The 23,512-nt window shown below is 36.6% G+C and overlaps 7 protein-coding genes across 8 annotated transcripts; 6 read left to right on the top strand and 1 right to left on the bottom strand.

Moving 5' to 3' along the window:
- Positions 1-1,098: 1,098 nt before the first annotated feature.
- On the bottom strand, positions 1,099-3,858 carry LOC105174277 (UDP-glycosyltransferase 86A1). Its single transcript, XM_011096323.3, has 2 exons — positions 3,279-3,858; positions 1,099-2,254 (listed from the first exon to the last, which is right to left on the bottom strand). Exons 1-2 carry the CDS (start codon positions 3,823-3,825, stop codon positions 1,338-1,340), a joined length of 1,464 nt encoding a protein of 487 aa, XP_011094625.1. The 5' UTR covers positions 3,826-3,858; the 3' UTR covers positions 1,099-1,337.
- A 2,428-nt stretch (positions 3,859-6,286) lies between these two features.
- LOC105174275 (UDP-glycosyltransferase 86A1) lies at positions 6,287-8,104 on the top strand. 2 transcript variants are annotated; one of them, XM_088875731.1, is made up of 3 exons: positions 6,287-6,833; positions 6,962-7,332; positions 7,447-8,104. In XM_088875731.1, the coding sequence occupies exons 1-3, from the start codon at positions 6,302-6,304 to the stop codon at positions 7,876-7,878; spliced, it is 1,335 nt and encodes a 444-aa protein (XP_088731857.1). In that variant the 5' UTR covers positions 6,287-6,301; the 3' UTR covers positions 7,879-8,104. The 2 variants fall into 2 exon arrangements, with proteins under 2 accessions (XP_088731857.1, XP_011094623.2); XM_011096321.3 differs by having other exon boundaries at positions 6,962-8,104.
- A 3,892-nt stretch (positions 8,105-11,996) lies between these two features.
- Positions 11,997-13,810, top strand: LOC105174276 (UDP-glycosyltransferase 86A1). Its single transcript, XM_011096322.3, has 2 exons — positions 11,997-12,528; positions 12,644-13,810. The coding sequence occupies exons 1-2, from the start codon at positions 11,997-11,999 to the stop codon at positions 13,558-13,560; spliced, it is 1,449 nt and encodes a 482-aa protein (XP_011094624.1). The 3' UTR covers positions 13,561-13,810.
- Positions 13,811-14,645: 835 nt separating this feature from the next.
- Positions 14,646-16,426, top strand: LOC105174274 (UDP-glycosyltransferase 86A1). The gene is made up of 2 exons (XM_011096320.3): positions 14,646-15,223; positions 15,314-16,426. Exons 1-2 carry the CDS (start codon positions 14,692-14,694, stop codon positions 16,237-16,239), a joined length of 1,458 nt encoding a protein of 485 aa, XP_011094622.2. The 5' UTR covers positions 14,646-14,691; the 3' UTR covers positions 16,240-16,426.
- Positions 16,427-16,850: 424 nt separating this feature from the next.
- Positions 16,851-18,731, top strand: LOC105174356 (UDP-glycosyltransferase 86A1). The gene is made up of 2 exons (XM_088875258.1): positions 16,851-17,583; positions 17,669-18,731. Exons 1-2 carry the CDS (start codon positions 17,052-17,054, stop codon positions 18,592-18,594), a joined length of 1,458 nt encoding a protein of 485 aa, XP_088731384.1. The 5' UTR covers positions 16,851-17,051; the 3' UTR covers positions 18,595-18,731.
- A 550-nt stretch (positions 18,732-19,281) lies between these two features.
- On the top strand, positions 19,282-21,443 carry LOC105174355 (UDP-glycosyltransferase 86A1). Its single transcript, XM_088875231.1, is given in 10 exon segments — positions 19,282-19,422; positions 19,425-19,547; positions 19,549-19,620; positions 19,622-19,705; positions 19,707-19,756; positions 19,758-19,783; positions 19,880-19,969; positions 19,972-20,236; positions 20,627-20,937; positions 20,940-21,443. Coding segments are annotated over 10 exon segments (1,413 nt in total). The 3' UTR covers positions 21,191-21,443.
- Positions 21,444-21,631: 188 nt separating this feature from the next.
- On the top strand, positions 21,632-23,483 carry LOC105174273 (UDP-glycosyltransferase 86A1). The gene is made up of 2 exons (XM_011096319.3): positions 21,632-22,327; positions 22,404-23,483. Exons 1-2 carry the CDS (start codon positions 21,808-21,810, stop codon positions 23,312-23,314), a joined length of 1,431 nt encoding a protein of 476 aa, XP_011094621.1. The 5' UTR covers positions 21,632-21,807; the 3' UTR covers positions 23,315-23,483.
- Positions 23,484-23,512: the final 29 nt, after the last annotated feature.

Below are 23,512 nucleotides of genomic sequence, written 5' to 3'. Positions count from 1 at the left end.
TGTTATTTTATAAAGTGGGTTGTGGAATTAAATGGATGGAATTGCGAATTCGTTTATGACAATGGGCAGCGCACGTAACATAATTATAGAGTATTTTTTTTATCATTTACTTTATATTGTAGTGGGATTATAATGATGAGCTCATTTTTTAAATAGTAATTATAGTTCAAATTAAATATTTTATTAAAATAGAAAAAGGTATATATAATCACATTTAAGGTGGGCTGTTATGTTGGTAATCATCCCTCTACCTTCATTTTATAATCACCTTAAATAATTATTAAGCAAATAAAAAGAACTTTAGTGGAACAATCTAGATTCTAGAGTCAAACATACTTAATTTTTTTGCAATCGAATTTATCCGAAAAGGCGTTAATCATATATATATATATATATATATATATATATATATTTACAGATGTGGAAATCTATAACAACATTAGAATATCCGTAGCACTATGTTTTTAGCAAGTAAAATACAAAAAAGACAGGGATGTTAGAATAAATAAATATTTGAAAGACCATAATGCACGTGAGTGAGTGGGTCACAACGGACAATAATACTTTTCTCTGTCTGCCATCTTTCTTTATGAAGCAATGGGATTCTCACAAAGTGTGCATATAAACAAAGAAGGCAGAAGAAAATGGCCAATCAACGAGTTGGTCGGGCATGAATGAACATGATGGGCAACTTTTGGAATCAACATATTAACCTCTTTTTTTAAGAAAAATGAAGTTTATTACCACGAGAGCGTGTCAGAGTCGGACCAGCACCAGCACCAACTTATTGGTGGAATTTTTGTTTCATAAATATAAATAGACTACTTGTAATAAATTGGAATTTTAAAATTCAGGTTTTAGTTCAAATTCCCAGTTTAGAATTATCAGTTATGTCGTTCACGTCGTATCGATATGTTTTAGGATGTTCATTGTATCTGTAATTTGTTATCGCTCGGACACATTTAATGCATGTACTTTGCAGACATAGGTAGCGGGAAAAAGTGCAGTTGGTAATGAAAAATGCAGCTATTATTAACTCTGCCCATTTATTTAAGTGGGTTGAGTCATTTAGCTCAAACAACCTAAGTAAACGTAGTATAATTAGTAAATGCCTTTTTCTATTCTCATATCACAAAGTAAATAAGATATAAGGGGTTGAGTTTTAATAAAATAGTACAGGTGATTGCTAACTTATTACTTTTTTTTTTTTTTTTTTTAAAAAAAGAAAAAACTACCATCACTTATTTTCAAACTCAGCTAGTTTTATTTTTTGCGAAAGAGAAGAAAATAAAAAAGAAATAGCATGATTCGATTATTCAGAGAAGCTGCATGCCCCGTTAAAATTTCTTCTTGCGCCTCTCAATTCTGTCCTTGACATCGTCCACGAATTTGTCAAAATTCATCTGCGATGCTCCGTTTCTGCCCAATGCACTCTCCAGTTTCTTCCTCAATTTTGTAACATTCTTCCTCAATTCATTGGAAGTCTCTCCACACATTAACAACTTAATCCTTTCGGCAACTTCATCACTCGACACAAGTTTTCCTTTGCAAAGATCTATCCCAATCTTCCAATCATCCACCACGAGCTTCCGGTTTGTCGTTTGATCACCTACCAAAGGGAAACATATCAGCGGCAGTCCGACCCAAATGCTCTCCAGTGTCGAATTCCACCCACAGTGTGTCAAAAACCCTCCGACAGCAGAATGCGCTAACACGACGTTTTGTTTGCACCATGGCACGACCAAACCCTTATTTCCCACATTTTCTTGGAACCCGTTTGGCAAAAAGTCTTTAACCTCAGAGCTCACTATATCGGGCCTCAGCACCCAAATAAAACTAACACCACTAAGCAAAAGCCCGTTTGCAATTGTCTCGATATCTTCTTTGTTGCTATGGGCAAAGCTACCAAACGAGGCGTACAGAACTGAGCCCGGAGGCTTGCCGTCGAGCCAGCGGGTGCAATCTGATTCAGACCATAGGTTCATTTCCACGGCCCGGTTAGTGAAGTGTGATGGAAATATGGGCCCGATTGCATAAGTGGGATGCTTCTCTTTCAGAGCGGAAATTGGTCCGGGCTCCAGCTCTTCCGCAGTGTTAATGATTATCAAATCAGCGTTTTTCGCATCTTGAAAGGCTTTCTCGATTAGCCGGTGCATAACAGTCGAAGTGTCGGTCTCCTGGAGAAATGAGGTCAGGTCTCTGGGTTCTATCGACGCCACGCCTGGAATGTAATCTACGGTGTCTTTGCGGAGAACTAATCCAAACAAAAACAAAAACCTTAACAGGGAAAAATAAAATAATATAATTAATGTAAGTGCTAATAGTTGTTTGGATCTTCGTAGGAACTTTTTTTGATTGAGTTTTTTTATTATAAATCGCTTCATTTATCTACTTCATTCAATATACACACGTTATATGTAAAAAAAGAATTTCTAAATAAAATATTGATGTTATTTTTTATTCACATAACACATATCGATTGATTAACACTACAAGAAAACAAACTTTTAGAGACAGATTTTTTCCCAAAAATTCCTATGCGTCAAAAATTCAGTCAATATAAAGATTTATTTTATAATTTTAAGACGAAAATATTTTTCATCATTAAATCCGTATTTGAAAAATTAAATTTTCTTACGGATATATTTCCGTTTTTAATTTTCGTCTCTGATAACCTGGTCTCTTGCGGTGTAAACGGATAGAAAATGAAACACAATTAGTAATAAAACAACCCAATCAGACTCCTTGTCAGTCGTTACATATATGCGTGCACTACTGTCCAACGTAGAAATGTAAATGAAGACTTTTATGGAATCACATTCGTGAAAGCAGGAAGCTAACAATTCAATCAAACAATAAAAATCAGTCCCAGAAAATTAGGCCACTAGTTAAATTAGCTATCCGGCCAAAAATTAAAGGATGGTGCTCTTGGTGGAATCCACACAATTGTTTTTTTTTTCTTTATAATATATGGCTATTATCTATTCCACACATTCATGAAAAGTTAACCAATATGTTAATAATTTCAGACAAAAGTACACTTGAAATTTAGCATCAAATCAGTAGAACTTAAATGTAGCAACAGGTTCCGAAATTTCAAGTTACTATTTAAACAAGATATGTAAATATATATATACTTGAAATTAAGATAAAACTTTTGAATCAGGAAGATGGGAAGGAGGGTTGTCCAAGAATGTTATTCTAACTGTATAATAAAAAAAAACCTACTGCAGAATCACATGTAGAGGGGGGTGGGGGCCGGTAGGAGGGTTGCTCACCTTTCGAACCGTAATGACCATTTTTCTTCAACAAGTCCAAGTGGTAGTACAGCATGAAAACTACCGCTGGTTGAGTCCAAAATGAAACATTGACAAGCCCATATTTCCAGGCAATAGAGGATCCCCAGGTTGAAAAGGAATCGGCAACCAAGCACGTTGGCGGGGGATCAGAAGCCATCAGCTTCCCGACAAGGTCATCCACGTGCGCCGGGGAAACATGTATGCGGCCCTCTACGAACTGGTCACGGTGCAAGGACCGATCAAATGACAACGGGAATCCGTCGCTGACTGTCCTGTAACGGATATCCAGACCCGACTCACGGGAACCGGCAAATATGTCATCATCATCCTCTCCATTGCTGAGATGCTTCCGTGATTTTTTGATTTGGTCATGAGAGAACTCTGTGTTGACGAAGGTGACGGTGAAGCCCCTTGATGCGAGCTTCAAAGTTAACTGGACTGACGGATTTATGTGACCCTGGAAAGGAGGCGGGATTATGATGAAATGAGGCCTTTTCAGAGATTGATGAACTTGGTTCTCTCCCATTTCCGTAAGCTTTCAATTTACTTGACTGAATACAATTGTTACCTTAATTTATAGATAGTTGATGGTCGGTAGTCAAATTTAATAATTCATAAAAAGTTAGCTGGTCTCATTGATTACCAATGTACGTACCGTGGTCTAGTATGTAACGCCAAGTGATAAATATGTTGTACATTAATTTTGCCAATTAAGAAAAAAGAAAAAAAAAACCCCATAGAGAGTAGAACAATGTTGCTGGTGGTCCTAATGAAGATTAATTTTGTCAACTTCATTTTTACTGCTGCTATCATGGTTCCTGATCATGGGCGCATGGACATAATTTGGCCGCTTAAATGTTATGTATATATCTCAATTATTGCAATTGAGCTCTATCCATGGCACAACATGCACCAACATAAATAAGTATTTCATACAACAAAATGCAGAAAGCAAAGATTTTGATAGTACTAGAAGAATCCTTTTGCTAGCTGGTCCCAGCTGTCTTGTCATTTTTGCTTTTGATATCATTGTTAATTATCATGGGCCTACATAATTTGGCTTCTTACATGTGTAGATTTATGCTCCATCCATGGAACCACACGGTGCAATCTAGTACTATGTATGTATCTCATACAACGAAAAGAATGCAACAGCGAAACACATATATTAACCCATTTGTCATTCTGGGGTTCAAGTTCAAGGGCTTTACCATCACTTTTGCTCATCATGAATCTGTTCTAAAGCCCAACACAGCAATAAAACTGAAGTTGATACGACAGGTCTTGAAATACGCTACACAACTTAAGAGACGGTGTTCCATCCACGTTCTGAATCAGACTGCATCCTCAGCTGGATTCGCTCGAAGCCCCCCTGTCTGATCAGTTTTGTATGTCTTGTTTGGGAGTCTGGTCGGTACTAGCAAGCATGTTGAGAGTGGACGAAACAGCTTGTGGTATATATGATTGACACAAGCCATTATAATTTCTGAGATGATTTTTATTGACGCACATGAAGCCAGAGTGGTGTACATTTATACAAGTCGAAGAAGAAAACTTAATTGCTATGAACAAACTAGTAACTAAAAAGATTAACTCAACTAATTAACAGCTGCTACTCTAAACTAAAAATTCACTTATAAAGTCGCATGAGCTAAAACTCAACTTCATGAAGCAGGATAAAATGCTAGAATTAGAACGCGTCTTTGTGTCGAAGAAATGTGCCTTCTTCGCTGTGAACAGAGGATGATGACTGGAGCTTAAGTTAAGCCCCTGTATCTGTATTTCCACAGACGCTTTGAAGGAAAGAGGTCATCAAACAAGTGAATAAACATTAATTACTAGCCTGTAATGGAGCAATTTATCTTATTGCTAGTACTCATAATTTAGGCCACAATATTTTTTTAGTCCCATAAAATAAAAGTAGAATTTATTTTGATATCGCAATTATGAGATTAAAAGCGTCACTTGTCATAGTTGTGATACCCAAAAAAAATTCTATTCTTATTTTATGGAATTAAAAATATATTTTGTCGAATAATTTATTTGGTATCTATTTTGGGACTCAAGTTTGAGTTTAAGTGAGAGGGTTGTAAAATAAGGGACTCCATATTAAGAGATGACAAGCAGTAACCTACAATTATTTAATTTTTAGCAATCGGGGACTTCGGCCACCGGAATATTTAAAAGTAGTCGGAATTTATTGAGGTGGACAAAAGGGGGAACACTTTTTTATTTGGAAACTTCTTACTAGCTGGATATTTTTTTTAATTTATTTCTTTTGTGTCACATAAGTGCTTACATTAAAAAAAAAATTAAACTGCAAAGAAAATCAATTGAAGGGTATTATCCACAGAAAATAAGATATAAATATATAAAGATAAAATTATTATTTTATAAATAATATACATTATAAAAATAAATTTATAATTTTATAAAATATAAATTTAAATTTAAATCAACTATATAAATTTCAACAAATTCGTGAAGGATGTGAAATTAAGGGAAATTATAGCCGGGACTTGATTCATATTGCAAGTAAAATACTCTTCCAATGTGATTGGTGTACAATTAAGAAAAAGTGACCAATCACATAACAACTGTATCACACTTGCTATGTGATTGATTTGATTTTGCTAAACCCAATCCAAACTAAAATTTTTCATAAAATTAAAAGGTTAAATTGAGAGTCACATAAGTGGGAGAAATCATGCTACGGCAAGTTGTTAAAACTCCTATCATTCAATCGAATCTTTTGGCGGGCCGGATACTAATGTATATATTTTGTGTTGGTAACTTCATATTTTGTTCTATATATATATAAAAAAAAAACCTTCATTTTTTGTTGGGTTGTTAGGATTCCCTGTCGTGGACGCCCTATATCATTTGGCTATTGTACGCGATCAGCACCACATAGTTATAATCCACATAATGTGACGAGGTAGAAACACGCTTTAAAGTTAGTAAAATAGGCAGCTATGCATCACAAACAGCAAAGGCAAAAAATGGGTGAGAGTCATGGCAAGCCCCACGCCATAATGATCTCCGTCCCCTACCAGGGTCACATTAACCCATTTGTCAATCTAGCCCTCAAGATTGCTTCCAAGGGCTTTTCCATCACTTTTGTTCATCTTGAATTTGTTCACCACAAATTGTCCAAGGCTCATGACCATACCACTACAACTGATCAAGTCGACTTCTTTTCTGTAGCTCGCGAATCATGTCTTGACATACGTTACACAACGATTTGCGATGGTTATCCTTTGGAATTTGATCGAGATCTCCACTTTCTGGAGTACTTCAATTCCCTCTATCATGATTTTCCAGCTCGTGTCGATGAATTTGTTGGGAATATAATCCAATCCGACCCATATTCGCTACATTTCTTGGTTGCTGACACTATTTATCATTGGCCGGCAACCATTGCCCACAAGTACAACCTTGTGAACGTTTCCTTCTGGACCGAACCAGCTCTTGTATTTTCTTTAGGCTACCACTGGGATCTTCTAAGAGAAAAGGGCCATGTTCCTTGCAAAGGTACGTACGTATGCTTCCACACGCGCACACTGTCCGTGTTTTCAACCAAATTGTTAAAACATATATAATAGTGACACTGCAAAAATGTATCTAATTTCACATAATGCTGATTTTCTCTTGACCATTAGATAACAAAGAGGTGGAGATAAATTACCTTCCTGGAGTTGAATCAATCAGCACAAGGGACGTGATGTCATATCTCAGTGGAGAGGAGATTATATTGAGTGACGTTTTGTTCTTGGCATTTCAGGAAGTAAAGAAAGCAGATTTCATCCTGCACAACACAGTTCAAGAATTAGAATGTGAGACACTATCAGCTCTCAACAAATACTTGCCTAATTATGCAATTGGCCCTATTAATTTTTCCAAAATTCTCGACACCAATACTATCAGCAAAAGTTTGTGGGCAGAATCAGACTGCACTGAGTGGCTGGACTCCAAGTCCCCTGGCTCAGTTTTGTACGTGTCTTTCGGGAGTCTTGTTCAGACCAGTAAGCAGGTAATTCAAGAAATAGCTTACGGGCTTCTTCTTAGTGAAGTAAACTTTATTTGGGTGGTTCGAGAAGGTGTTGTAAGCCCTGTTAATACTAATGTTCTGCCGACCGGGTACCAGGACAAGGTTAGAGATAAAGGATTGGTAATTTCATGGTGTAATCAAATTAAAGTTCTTTCGAATCCGGCTGTTGGTGGATTCTTGACACACAACGGGTGGAACTCGACGGTAGAGAGCATGCGGTGTGGTGTTCCTATGATTTGTTACCCAATAGCCTATGATCAGCTTACTAACAGGAAACTAGTAGTTGATACTTGGAAGATCGGAATTAGTCTTTGTGATGGGACGTCGACTGTCGAAAGAAATGAAGTTGCTGAGAAGATAAAGAGCTTTATGAACGGAACTGCTGTAGAGGGTTTGAAGAAAGAGGCAGAAAAGGTTAAGGAGACGTTACGTGATGCATTACAAATTGATGGGTCGTCCGAGAGAAATTTTGATCAATTTATTAAGGACTTGAAGGAAAAAATTCATGCCACAGCTGCCAGAGAATAAACATTGGCCAGTTAGCCATGCAATTCATCATATTGCTGATGATACTTTTACTTACATTTCAGGACTCCACTCTCAGAAGTAAAATCAAAGGCTTGTAACATCGTCTGCTAGTGTCGCCGATCGTGGCGCTACAATTTTTTTTTATTATTATTTTCTACATTATTAATCACTATAGTTTGTTGTGATCTTGTAAATTTTAACCGCAGTTAATTAATATTTGTTATGATCTTTTATCTATGTTATAGTATTTGTCAGAATTTTTAGTTCTACAAAATATTTTGACATCACATGTAAAAATAATAATTAATAATCATTGTATAGTCGTAGTTAATTAATTTTTATTATGATTTTTTTAGTGTGGATTATCATATGGTGAGGGTACAACAAAGGGTAGTACTTTTGATGTAAATAATGCAAGTGGTCAGAAACATAGTTAAGTGATGTGGTCGAGGATTTTTACTAAGGGATAAAATTAAGAATTTTGTCTCGGCACAATTGCATACCAGGTGAATTGCGATTTTCCGAAAGAGGTACTATTTTAAAGGGAAATAGGTCTCACTCAATGAATAGTAACCCCTCTTAAAAAAATAATATTTTGGTATTTATAATAGCGTTGGAAGTTATATGGTGTGATGGGTTGTATTTGCTTAATGTATGTCTCATACATATCAAATTACTTTTTTATATTTATAATTTAATATATTTTTTACTAATGCACATCATTAAATAATTGCAAAATGACAACGATAGAGCATCTCATGTTTATGTGGTTAATAATGGGTCTCTCTCTCTCTCTCTCTGATGTGGTGAAGACATGGCCTGAAGTTAGGGAACTAAAATGAGAATAGCCTGAAGTTAGGGGACTAAAAGGCTTAAAGATGTGGTGAAGACATGACCTGAGGTTAGGGGACTAAAACGAAAATAGCCTGAAGTTAGGGGACGAAAATTGCCTTTAAGCCTTTTATTTTCAGTCAATCACAATGCAAGCCCCAATTTAAAAAATCACATGCTTTTTCCGACGAGTGACTCAACTTTCCGACCAAATTTTGAGATTTTTTCAGTTTTATGAGACCAAAATAGAACCCTAGTAACTTAGAGAACTAAAACAAAATTGACCTGAAATTAAGGGACGAAAATTACCTTTAATCCATTTCATTTTATGAAATAAAATCTTGTTTTAGAATATCTTGTTAATAAGCAACAAATAAAATAGATGAAACAACTTGGCATATATATGGTGAACCATACATGTCACATCATGAATTTAAATGAAATGAAATTATAAAAAATATAAAAAAAAAGAATTACATTTTGTAAAAATATTCTTATTTTTTACATTCAGGAAACAAAAAAAAAAAGGGAATTACAGCACTAAAGTTAAAACAAAATGAGATTTCCTTTTTTGCTTTTAATTTGATAGAAAATATCATAAAAGAGAACTTTGTATACTATTTAATAGAAACTAACTTTGTTGTCATATTAATTTGAAGTATTTATACATTTATAGTATCACAAGAATTACTTGTATTTTTTTTTAAATTTTAAATCTGGCCTTGGGTTTCAATCGAAGGGTTCTAACACTGTCGCAAACTTATCAGTATGATTCTTTGTACTTTTTTAGAATTGTATAGAAAAATATACACTATTACATTTTTATGTTTCATTATATTTTTAAAATTAATATAATTTCAAAAATTAATTAAATTATAAAAAATAAAAAATATATATAATTTGTGAATTGGGCCAAATTGGCCCAATTCACAAATGTTAATTGTAATTGAAACCAAATCACAATATGAATTAACAATGCCTTTATTCATTGAATATTAATTTTTTTTTTAAATAAAAGGGACCGCGGTGGCTTAAAAAATTATGTCACTGCGGTTTATCACCGCGGTGACATAATTTTTTTTTCTAATTTAAATTGTGGCACTGCATTTTTTCGGCACGGTGCCACTTAAAAATGTAAATTCTCCCAAAACACAGCAAATCTTTAATTTTTTTTTTTTTGGCATTTTTAAAATAATTTCACCCAATTTATCAAGGATTTGAAGGACAAAATTCACCCCACAACTACAAGTATTAAATAATAGTTGACTAGCTGCAAAGATGCACCGTTGATCAATCATCTTATTGCCTCTTATACATATGGCATAATTATATTTTTCGTCCTCTGCTATATATCTATTCATATTTTAGTCTTTTATATTGTTAGGTTGTAAATTAGTACTGTATATATATTTTTAATTTTCATAAATTTAGAACACATTTGGCCGGAAGGTCTCATGATTAGTTTTTTTATTTATTTTATCCAACAACTATAATTTTATAAATATATTTTATTAAGGGCCATTTTTTCACTTTTCGTCAAATAAAAAGTGAATATTTCAATTGTGTGAATGCATGCGCTTTAATGAAGTTATAGCGAGGTAAATGATTTTAATTTCACACCCCAATTTAAAAAAATTAAAAAAAAATCTAACACTCAAGAAGAGTTTTCTTTTTAAGATGGTAAAATTGAAAGTTTATATAAATTTTTTTATACTATCATTATATTCTGTTCACCCTAAAAAAACAGTCAGTTGTAAACAGAAAAGTTTTGAAAGATTTTATAAAGACAAATTTAAAAGGGTTTTCAAGAAAATATGTAATTTTTCATTTCGGGATGAAATATAAGTGTAATTAACCTGTTACTATAATCTTTTGTGTGATTTCGCAGTAGAAGAACCCGTTTCTGGTCCTGACATAAATGATATTGTCAAATTCAGCTTTGCTTCTGCTCTCATCACATATTTGGCTGCTTGTACATGTTACGTCGGTTTCATCATTTCAACTCCATCAGGATCATACAGAGAGATAAGTGAAACAACAAACAGAAACGAAGGCTGAGAATCGCGGCAAGCCTCATGCTTCGGTCCTCATCACATATTTGGCTACTTGTACATGTTTTACATCAATTTCATGATTTCAGCTCCATCCATGGAACTACACAGCGTGATCCAGCTAGTACTATGTATGTTTCTCATACAACGAAAAGAATGCAACAGCACACAGATATATCAACCCATTTGTCATTCTGAGGTTCAAGTTCAAGGGCTAGCCATCACTTTCGCAATAAAACAGAAGTCTATTCGTTCTCTGAAGCTCGGAAACAGGTCTTGATATACGCTACACACGTTAAGTGACAGTGTTTTATCCATGTTCTTAATCAGACGGCACCCTCAGCTGGATTCACTCTAAGCCCCCCTGTCTGATCAGGTTTGTATGTCTTGTTTGGGAGTCACGTGGGGACTAGCGAGCATGTAGGTAGTTGACGAAACAGCTTATGGACGAGTACTGCTTCTAAGTGAAGTATACTTTATTTGGGTGGTACGATGAGGTGAAGTCAGCTGTGCTGATACTAATAATCAACGTTTTGCTGGTTGAATGAGGATTTCATTGAAGATAAAGAGCTGATAGTTTCATGGTGCATCAAATTATATATGGTTCTCTCTGATTCAGCAGTTGCGGGAGGAAATAATCTATATTGAAGAGCATGTAGTGCAGTAGGTACCCCAATGATAAACCTACTAACAGAATGCAGAATGATATTCATAGAGATATTTCGACTTTGAAGGAAAAAGGTCATTAAACATTTCAGTTTTACCCCATCGCTTAAGTCACCCTTTTTCTTTTGGAAAATTCTAATCGGTGCTTGATTTGATTGAATTTGAACTAATTATACGGCAAGTGCAATACACTTACCATATGATTGGTGTACAATTTAGGAAAAGTGATCAATTGCATAACAAATTGGTGAAGTTAGTGAAACCAAAGCTAAATTGAGAGTCACAGAAGTGACAGAAATCATGGTAGGACATGTTGTTAAACTCCTATCATTCAATCGAATCTTTTGGGGGCCGGATCCTAATATAATTTGTATTGTCAAATTCATTTTTTGTCGGGTTGTTAGTACCCCGTCCTGCACGCATTAATTCATTTGTCTATTTGTACGTGATATGGCGTGTGAATCAGCACCACCAGTTGTTACAATCCACATAATGTGATGTACAAAGTACGAACACTGTCTGAAGTTAATAAATTTAGGTAGCTATGCATCACAACAGCAAAGGAAGATAATGGGTGAGAGTCATGGCAAGCCCCACGCCATAATGATCTCCGTCCCCTACCAGGGTCACATTAACCCATTTGTCAATCTAGCCCTCAAGATTGCTTCCAAGGGCTTTTCCATCACTTTTGTTCATCTTGAATTTGTTCACCACAAATTGTCCAAGGTTCATGACCATACCACTACAGCTGATCAAGTCGACTTCTTTTTTGTAGCTCGCGAATCAGGTCTTGACATACGTTACACAACGATTAGCGATGGTTATCCTTTGGAATTTGATCGAGATCTCCACCAATTGGAGTACTTCAATACCCTCTTTCATGATTTTCCAGCTCGTGTCGATGAATTTGTTGGGAATATAATCCAATCCGACCCATTTTCGGTACATTTCTTGGTTACTGACACTATTTATCATTGGCCGGCAACCATTGCCCACAAGTACAACCTTGTGAACGTTTCATTCTGGACCGAACTAGCTCTCGTATTTTCTTTAGGCTACCACTGGGATCTTCTAAGAGAAAAGGGCCATGTTCCTTGCAAAGGTATGCTTCCACACACACTTTCTGTGTTCTCAACCAAATTGTTAAAACATAAGATCGAGTGACACTGCAATAGTGTATCTAATTTCACAAAAGGCTGCTTTCTCTCGATTATCAGATAACAAAGAGGTGGAGATAAATTACCTTCCTGGAATTGAATCAATCAGCACAAGGGACGTGATGTCATATCTCAGGGAAGAGGAGATTGTATTGAGTGAAGTTTTGTTCGTGGCATTTCAGGAAGTAAAGAAGGCAGATTTTGTCCTGCACAACACAGTTCAAGAATTAGAATCTGAGACACTATCAGCTCTCAACAAATACTTGCCTAATTATGCAATTGGCCCTATTAATTTTTCCAAAATTCTCGACACCAATACTATCAGCAAAAGTTTGTGGCCAGAATCAGACTGCACTGAGTGGCTGGACTCCAAGGCCCCTGGCTCAGTTTTGTACGTGTCTTTCGGGAGTCTTGTTCAGACCAGTAAGCAGGTAATTCAAGAAATAGCTTACGGGCTTCTTCTTAGTGAAGTAAACTTTATTTGGGTGGTTCGAGAAGGTATTGTAAGCCCTGGTGATACTAATGTTCTGCCGGCCGGGTACCAGGACAAGGTTAGAGATAAAGGATTGGTAATTTCATGGTGTAATCAAATTAAAGTTCTTTCAAATCCGGCTGTTGGAGGATTCTTGACACACAACGGGTGGAACTCGACGGTAGAGAGCATGTGGTGTGGTGTTCCTATGATTTGTTGCCCGATAACCTATGACCAACTTACTAACAGGAAACTAGTAGTTGATACTTGGAAGATTGGAATTAGTCTTTGTGATGGGACGTCGACTGTCGAAAGAAATGAAGTTGCTGAGAAGATAAAGAGCTTTATGAAAGGAACTGCTTTAGAGGGTTTGAAGAAAGAGGCAGAAAAGGTTAAGGAGACTTTACATGATGCATTACAAATTGATGGGTCCTCGGAGAGAAATTTTCATCAATTTATTAAGGATTTGAAGGGAAAAATCCATGCCACAGCTGCAAGAGAATAAACATTGGCCAGTTAGCCATGCAATTCATCGTATTGCCGATGATACTTTACTTACATTTCAGGACTCAACTCTCAGAAGTAAAATCAAAGGCTTTGTAATATGGTCTGTTGTCGTCAACAGTGGTACTACAAAAGAAAATTGATATTCACTATATTATTAATCTGTACCACTTAAAAATAATAATAAAATAATATTATTTATTATGATTAGACAAAATCGATACGAAAATTTAAATTTTAACCACGTTTAATTAATATTTGTTATGATCTTTTACCTGTGCTATAGTATTTACCATAATTTTTTGTTGTACAAATTGAACCATAATATTTTATATATCACTCAATTTCTCCCTTCGAAAACGATCCCGACTCCGGCCTTCTGACCAAAGCTCGCCTTTGCCAACCCATAATTTTCTTTCAACCAATTTCCATTTCCATTCACTCATCTTCAACCAATTTTCACTTCCATATGGGCATAGAGAGAGAGAAATGTGAAAGAGGGGTTTTTTTCTTTTTAAACTTTTCCTTATATCAATCACTCTACGAGGATGCCACATTTTTAATTGAAGCCTAGTTGACAGTCGGAATCCTAAGTCTCAATTTGCTCGACTAAAATTTGATAATTTTTTATCTGAAAGATTAAAATTCCCACTAAATTAAAACTTATAAGATTACAATTGACAATCCAATATTTATGGGACTAATTTTACCACCCCTATACACAGAAGATTAATATTCTTACAATTTCGCCATATAGTTAAGCAATTGAAAAATGATAATGATAGAGCACGTCATGATTACATGACTAAAAATACCACAGCCTTCTAAATTAGAGGGCTATAATTACAATTTAATTAGTTAATGTACAATTCACACGCAATTTTCCCTTAAGTTTACTCACTTTCTAGTAATCTTTGGGAGTTAACTTTCATGGTAGAAGAGTCCGTTGTTGGTCTTGACATACATGATACTTTCAAATTCATTTTTGCTTCTGTTCTCATCACACAATTACATGTTACGTCAATTTCATCATTTCAGCTCCATCCACGTCCCACACAATGTAAATACAGCTGGCTATATATAGATGCATCAGGGTCATACAACGACACGAGTGAAACAGCAAACAGAAACAATGGCCGAGTGTCACCGCAAGCCGCACGCTATCATGATCTCAATCCCATACCAGGGCCATATTAACCCCTTCGTCAATCTAGCTCTCAAGATTGCTTCAAAGGGCTTTTCCATCACTTTCGTTCATTTCGAATCTGTTCACCACAGGGTGTCTAAAGCCCACCATCTCCATTGCAATAAAACCCAAGTCGATATCTTTTCTGAAGCACGGGAATCAGGTCTTGACATACGCTACACGACTATTAGCGATGGCTTGCCGGTGGAATTCGATAGATATTCCAACTTTGAAGAGTACTGGGGAAGGATATTGCGTGATTTTCCAGCTCGTGTAGATGAATTTGTCGGAAAGATTATCCAGTCTGATCCATATGTGGACTATTTCTTCGTAGCCGACACTTTTTTCCCTTACCCTGCAACCATTGCTGAGAAGTACAACCTTGTCAATGTCTCACTCTGGACTCAACCAGCCTTGGTTTTTACTCTAGCTTACCACTTGGACCTTCTGAGAGAGAATGGGCATTTCCCATGTAAAGGTATGCAAAAATATATCTATCTTCTCCGGCCTCTTCCATGTATTTATTAATTAGTTTCTCTAAATGTCTTCTTAATTTCTTGATTATTAGATAACATCCACGAGGAAGTAAATTATATTCCTGGAGTCAAGCCGATAAGTACAAGAGACTTGGTTTCAGTTATGAAGGAATCGGAACAAGGATATCACACAATGCTCACATCTTTATTCATGGCATCTGACCAAGCGAAGAAGGCAGACTTTATACTGCATAACACTGTGCATGAATTAGAAGCCGATACGCTGTCAGCTCTAAACAAATACCAGCCTAACTATGCAATTGGCCCTATTAATTTTTTTAAAAATTTGCCCACATATACTGTCAGCAAGAATTTATGGTCTGAATCGGACTGCACTGAGTGGCTCAAGTCCAAGCTTCCCGGCTCAGTTTTGTACGTCTCGTTCGGGAGCTTTGTGCACACTAGCAGGCAGGTAATTGAAGAAATAGCCTATGGGCTGCTTCTTAGCCAAGTAAATTTCATTTGGGCCATTCGAGAAGGAATTCTGAGTTCCGGTGATACTAATATTATGCCTAATGGATATGAGGATGAGGTTGAAGATAAAGGGTTGATAATTCCTTGGTGTAATCAAATCAGGGTTCTCTCTAATCCAGCCGTTGGAGGATTCTTGACACATAACGGGTGGAATTCGACAATAGAGAGCATGTGGTGTGCTGTTCCGATGATTTGCTATCCATTTTCGTATGATCAACCTACCAATAGGAAGCTAGTGGTCGATGATTGGAAGTGTGGGATTAGTCTTTGTGATGGAACATCTGTTGACAGGAAGGAAGTTGCTGAGAAGATAAAGAGCTTTATGAGTGGAGCTGCTTCAAAGAGCTTTAGGCAAGAGGCAGATAAGGTGAAGACGATTCTGCATCACGCCTTGGAAGTTGATGGATCGTCTGAGAGGAATTTCGATCAATTTATCAAGGATTTGAAGGACAAAATTCATTCTACAACTACAAGTATTAAATAATAGTTGACTAGCTGCAAAGATGCACTGTTGATCAATCATCTTATTGCCTCTGATTATTTGTAGTTGTATTATACATATGGCATAATTATATTTTTCGATTTTAGTCTTTTATATTGTTAGGTTGTAGTACTGTATATATATTTTTAATTTTTCGCAAATTTAGAACACATTTGGCCAGAAGGTCTCATGATTAGTTTTTTTTATTTATTTTATCCAAACAACTAATTTTAGGACAATATTTTATCAAGGGCTATTTTTTCACTTTTCAACAAATAAAAAGTGAATATCTCAATTGTGTGAACGCACGCGCTTTAATGAACTTATAGCAAGGTAAAAGATTTTAATTTCACACCCCAATTTAAAAAAATTAAAAAAAAATCTAATTTCTTCATAAAAAAAAAGTTGAAAGATGGGTAAAATTGAAAGTTTATATAATTTTTTTTATACTATCATCATATTTTGTTCAACCTAAAAAAGGAGTCAGTTGTAAATGGAAAAGTCTTGAAAGAGTATAATTTAAAAGGGTTTTCAAGAAAATTTGTAATTTTTCATTTCGGGATGAAATATAAGTGTAATTAACCTGTTACTATAATCTTTTGTGTGATTTGGCAGTAGAAGAGCCCGTTTCTGGTCCTGACATACATGATATTGTCAAATTCAGTTTTGCTTCTCCTCTCATCATATATTTGGCTGCTTGTACATGTTACGTCGGTTTCATCATTTCATCTCCATCCACGGCGCCCAGAAGTTAAATACAGCTCGTTATGCATCAGGATCATACAGCGAGATAAGTGAAACAACAAACAGAAACGATGGCTGAGAATCGCGGCAAGCCCCACGCTATCATGATCTCTGTCCCATACCAGGGCCATATTAACCCCTTCGTCAATCTAGCCCTCAAGATTGCTTCAAAGGGCTTTTCCATCACTTTTGTTCATTTTGAATTTGTTCACCACAGGTTGTCTAAAGCCCACCATCTCCATTGCAATAAAACCCAAGTCGATATCTTTTCTGAAGCACGGGAATCAGGTCTTGACATACGCTACACGACTATTAGCGATGGCTTTCCTTTGGAATTCGATAGAGATGCCAACTATGAAGAGTTCTGGGGAAGGGTACTGCATGAATTTCCATCTCGTGTTGATGAATTTGTCAGGAAGACAATCAAGTCTGATCCATATTTGCTCCATTTCCTGGTAGCTGACACTGTTTTTTCTTGGCCTGCAACCATTGCTGAGAAGTACAACCTTGTCAATGTCTCACTTTGGACTGAACCAGCGTTGGTTTTTACTCTAGCTTACCACGTGGACCTTCTAATAGAAAATGGTCATTTCCCATGTAAAGGTACGTAAAAAATTTTCTTCTTCACCCTCTTCCGTGCATTTATGAGTTAGTTTCTCAAATGCCTTGTTAATTTCTTGATTATCAGTTAACAATATCCACGAGGAAGTTAATTACGTGCCTGGAGTTAAGTCAATAAGTACAAGAGACTTGATTTCAGTTAGTATGGAATCGGCACAAGGATATAATTATACAATGCTCGAATCTGTATTCATGGCGTTTGAGCAAGTGAAGAAGGCAGATTTTATACTACATAACACTGTGCATGAATTGGAAGCCGAAACACTGTCAGTTCTAAACAAATACCAGCCTAACTATGCAATTGGCCCTATTAACTTTTTTAAAAATTTGCCCACATATACTGTCAGCAAGAGTTTATGGTCTGAATCAGACTGCAGCGAGTGGCTCGAGTCCAAGCCCCCCGACTCAGTTTTGTACGTCTCGTTCGGGAGCTTTGTGCACACTAGCAGGCAGGTAATTGAAGAAATAGCCTATGGGCTGCTTCTTAGTGAAGTACATTTCATTTGGGTGGTTCGAGAAGGAATTCTGAGCTCCTCGGATACTAAAATTATGCCTGATGGGTATGAAGATGAGGTCAAAGATAAAGGGTTGATAATTCCATGGTCTAACCAAATCAGGGTTCTCTCAAATCCAGCCGTTGGAGGATTCTTGACACACAACGGGTGGAATTCTACGATAGAGAGCTTGTGGTGTGGTGTTCCGATGATTTGTTATCCATTCTTGTTTGATCAACCTACCAATAGGAAGCTAGTGGTCAATGATTGGAAGTGTGGGATTAGTCTTTGTGATGGAACATCTGTTGATAGGAAGGAAGTTGCTGAGAAGATAAAGAGCTTTATGAGTGGAGCTCCTTCCAAGAGGTTTAGGCAAGAGGCGAATAAGGTGAAGACGATTTTGCATCACGCCTTGGAAGTTGATGGGTCCTCGGAGAAAAATTTCAATCAATTTATCAAGGATTTGAAAGACAAAATTCAATCTGGAACAAGTAATTAATGATCAATAACATCGAATGATCGTATTGGTTTTTATTATTTGTCAGTTGTATTATAATCCAAATGTTCGACTTTAGTTTTGTTGTATCATTTATGAAAGATGATGTCTAAAATATTACTTTGGACCTTTTGTTATAACTCTATTTTCATTTGTTACGAGAGCAAGAATATATGTTCTACAAATACTAAGAATACGCTTATAAATTTAATTAACGTACTTGATTTAATGAGTGAAATACAATGCAAAATTGAAGACAAAATTACAAGAGAATATGTAAACCAATAGAATATTTCATTAAATATACAGTCAGTAATATATCATTTAAAAAATAATAAAACATGCATAAAGCAAAATACAAAACTATAGCAAAAAAATCCAAACTGCCAGTAATATTCATATATATATATATGATAAATAATAAAATAGAGAGGTGTCGTCCCATAATAAACGAAACAGAAAAAATCGGTATCCTCTTCAAATCGAATCATTTCGGCGGTCCAAGTACATCTTAATTGGTCCTCTCGAATTATTTTTGAATCTTTAATGACATAGTTTGGTTTGTAGTGCCGGCCATTGTGGTCCAATCAGATTCCATCTTTAGCATATTCGGGGTTCCAATGGCAATCCAACCTTAATCATTCAGCTGCATGTCCATATCGTAGAACAAGTTTAACAACACACACAAACATGGCATCAAGGGTCAAACTCCACCCCATCATAATCCCATTCCCTTGCATCAATCTTGTACTCAAGCTTGCTTCAAAGGGCTTTCTCGTTACGTTTGTTCATCTTGAATTTGTTCACCACACGTTGTCTAAATCCCGTCATGACGAACAACTGACCAAGTCGATTTATTCTCCGATGCCCGTCAATCAGGTCTTGACATACGTTACGCAACAATCAATGATGGTTTTCCTCTGGAATACAACCGATTTCTCCACCTGGAGGAGTACTAGGGAGTCCATGTTGCGAGATTTTCCAGCTCTTGTCGATGAATTTGTCGGGAAAATAATCAAATCCGACCCATGTTTTAGTCCATTTCTTGGTTGCAGACACTCTTAATTCATGGCCTGAAACAATTGCTGAGAAGTACAACCTTGTGAATGTCTCAGTTTCAGACAGAAACAGCATTGGTGTTTTCTTTGATCTACCACTCGGAACTTCCAAAACGGTCATTTCCCATGCAAAGGTTCGCATAAACTGAAAACACGTATATATAAATACTAGCTAGTACTATTAATTAATAACTTAAATTTCACATATGCGTACTTTTTTTTTGGCTCAGATAATATTGAGGAAATAAATTACATTCCTGGAGTGGAGTCAATAAATACAAGAGACTTCATGCCTTATCTTAAAGAAGGCCTTACTGACATGGTTCACAAAAAGTTGTGTTCACTGCATTCAAGGAAGTGAACAAGGCAATTATACTACATAACACAGTTCAAGAATTAGAATCCGAGATACTGTCAGCTCTAAACAAATACCACCGCAACTATGCAATTGGCCCCGTTAACTTCTCCAAGAATCTTACCACAAATAGTATTATGATCAGCAAGAGTTTATTGCCTGAATCAGATTGCACACAGTGGCTAAACTCCGAGTCCCCTGGCTCAGTTCTGTACGTCTCGTTCGGGAGTCTGTTGAAACAGATCAAAAAAATGTAGCCAACAATAAAACAGAAAATCGAGAGAGAAGCCATTAGTTTCTGGAAATCTGTATGTTTCTAATAATGTGAAAAATGAAGGGGAAGAACCCTTTAAACACAGAGCCTAAACACCGCCATAAGCACAACTAATTCTCGGCTAATCCTAACAGAAAATTAGCTGACGTTAACCAAATCAGAAACATAATAAACAACAGAGCTAACAACTCAGCTAGTAAAAACATAAGATAAAGAAAAACGTGAAAACAAGAAACGCGAGTTCCCCTGCTGCGCTAAGCTAATTTATCCCTTGTCCATCATCATAACGCCTGATGCTATCATCTGTAGGAGGTCCTATGGCTGTTTCACCACATGAATATTCTACAGTCTTGTTCAGATTAGTAAGCATGTTTTTGAAGCAATAGCTTACGGGCTTCTGCTTAGTGAAGTTAACTTCATTTGGGTGGTTCGGCCTGGAATCGTGGCCTCTGATGATGCTAACGGTTTACCAGCTGGATTTGAGGACGCAGTTCAAGATAGAGGGTTGGTCGTTCCATGGTGCAATCAGGTTATGGTCCTCTCAAATCCAGCTGCTGGAGGGTTCTTTACACACTGTGGGTGGAATTCTGTATTGGAGAGCATCTGGTATGGTACTCCAATGATTTGTCATCCGATAAGGAATGATCAACCTACTAACAGGAACTAGTGGTTGATGATTGGAAGATTGGGATTAATCTTTGTGACGGATCATATATTGACAGAGAAGAAGTTGCTCTGAAGATTAAACGCTTGATGAGTGGAACTATCTTAAAGGGCTTAAATCAACGTATCATGGAAGTAAGGGTGAAATTGCATGATGGAGTACACATGGATGGATCGTCAGAGAGAAAGTTTGGCCGATGAATCAAGGATTTGAAGGAAAAATTTGAAGCCACAATTACTGAAAAGTAAATAAGCCTTGACTAGCTAGTCATGCTATGTCAAGTTTTATAAATTTGCTGGACTTCTTTATTCTCTATTCTTAATTCGTTCATTTGTTCTTCTTCATTGATTCAATTCCGTTACCGCGTGCTGAGTTTCATGTGTTTGTACTCCACCACTTGTGCAGGCCCCTTTGAGTTTTATTCTTGTGAATGTACTCTATATATTAGTTAATACATTCTTACAAATAAAACTGCTAGGCATTTCAGGCGGCGCTTGTCAATGTTGTTTTCTATTAATAAAGACAAATATAGATAAATAATCATATTTTCGCTGTACATTTTTTAGAACCTTGTGTCTGTCATATCGGTACCTGCATCTTGTTGTATTCATTTCCCTGCATCATAATGATATTCAAACCATTCTTCTTGGTCCAGCAGTCGTTTGTTATTTTCTTTGATTCGAAATCGTTTGACTTGTAATAGCAGTCACGGAATTTGAATTGGACTTGGCAAGCTCCATCAATGACTCCTTGCAACTCTTATATTGGCCAAATCTAAATCAACCTTGTGTATATAGATAGAACTTCGGGACAACCTTGTATCAAAATTGGACCAAGTCTAATATTTGCAAAATCAAACAGAAAAATGTCCGAATCGTGTCCAAAACCTCACGCCATTATGCTGGCACTTCCATACCAAGGTCATATTACTCCCTTTGTCAATCTAGCTCTGAAACTTGCTTCAAAGGGCATCGTTGTAACTTTCGTCCACCTCGAATTTATACACCACACGTTATCCCAATCCCAGCAGAGTAGTAGTGATCTGTTTTCTGAAGCACGAGAATGTGGTCTTGAAGTACGTTACACAACGATTGATGATGGTTTTTCCCTGGAATTCGATCGAGTTGTCCACTCAGACGAGTACTGGGAGTCCATGTTGCGAGATTTCCCCGGCCGTGTTGAGGAATTTGTTGTTAAGACAATCCAGTCTGATGATCCTTCGTTTGCCCATTTCTTGATTGCTGACACTTTCTATACATGGCCAGCAGCCATTGCCAAGAAACACAATCTCTTGAATGTATCTTTCTGGACAGAACCAGCGTTGATGTTCTCTTTAGCTTACCACATGAATCTTCTGAAAGAAAATGGACATTTTCCATGTAAAGGTATATGCTTCTGATCATCATCTCCTTAACAGCAGCAGATTTACTAACGTTCATTTATGTGTTTTCTTATTATCAGACCATGTGGAGGAGGAGATAAATTACCTGCCAGGAGTTGAGGAAATTAGTACAAAGGATTTGATGTCATATCTTAAAGCAACGGATACAGCAACCATAGTGGACAAGGTTGTGCCCAAGGCATTTGAGGAGGTGAAGAAAGCAGATTTTATCTTACACAACACAGTTCATGAATTAGAATCTGAGACACTGTCAGCTCTGAACAAGTACCAGCCAAATTATGCAGTTGGCCCTATTAATTTCTCCAAAACTCTTGCCACAATCACTGTTAGCAAGAGTTTACGGTCTGAATTAGACTGCACCAACTGGCTCAACTCTAAGTCCCCTGGTTCGGTTCTGTACGTCTCGTTTGGTAGTCATGTGCAGACTAGTAAGCAGGTAATTGAAGAAATAGCATATGGGCTTCTTCTTAGTGAAGTAAATTTTATTTGGGTGGTTCGAGCGGATGCTGTCAGCTCGGCTGATGATGTTCTGCCGCCTGGATATGTCAACGAGATTAAAGATAAAGGATTGATAGTTCCGTGGTGTAATCAAATGATGGTTCTCTCACATCTGGCTGTTGGAGGGTTCTTGACACATTGTGGGTGGAATTCTGTGTTGGAGAGCATATGGTGTGGTACACCGATGATTTGTTATCCTATAATGTACGATCAACCTACTAATAGGAAACTACTGGTTGATGATTGGAAGATCGGGATTAATCTTTGTGACGAAACATCTGTTGAAAGGAAGGAGGTTGCTGAGAAGATAAAGAGCTTTATAAGTGGAGCTGCTTCAAAGAGCTTAAGAGAAGAGGCAAAAAAGGTAAATGCCATTTTGCAGAATGCGTTGGAGAGTGACGGGTCGTCCGAGAGAAATTTCGATCAATTTGTCGAGGATTTGAAAGTCAAAATAATTGCTTGTAATGAGTAAACTCATTGAAGCCAATCCATTTAATTTCCAGGCAAAAGTGCTATTATACCAGTATCATGTTATCATACTAAGTACATTAACGTAGAAAGCGCATTTCCTTACATTTATTTCCCATCCAAATAATGGAAAAGAAAATTTTGCTTTATTTATCTTAGTTAGCTTGGAATCATTTGTGCTCATCCACACACGGCAAAAGAA

This window comes from Sesamum indicum, linkage group LG11 (genome assembly GCF_026168435.1).
Source record: "Sesamum indicum cultivar Baizhima isolate 11 linkage group LG11, ASM2616843v1, whole genome shotgun sequence".
Taxonomy (NCBI): domain Eukaryota; kingdom Viridiplantae; phylum Streptophyta; class Magnoliopsida; order Lamiales; family Pedaliaceae; genus Sesamum; species Sesamum indicum.
The sequence above is the reverse complement of the archived record's forward strand: the minus strand, read 5'-3'. Positions and strand labels throughout refer to the sequence as shown.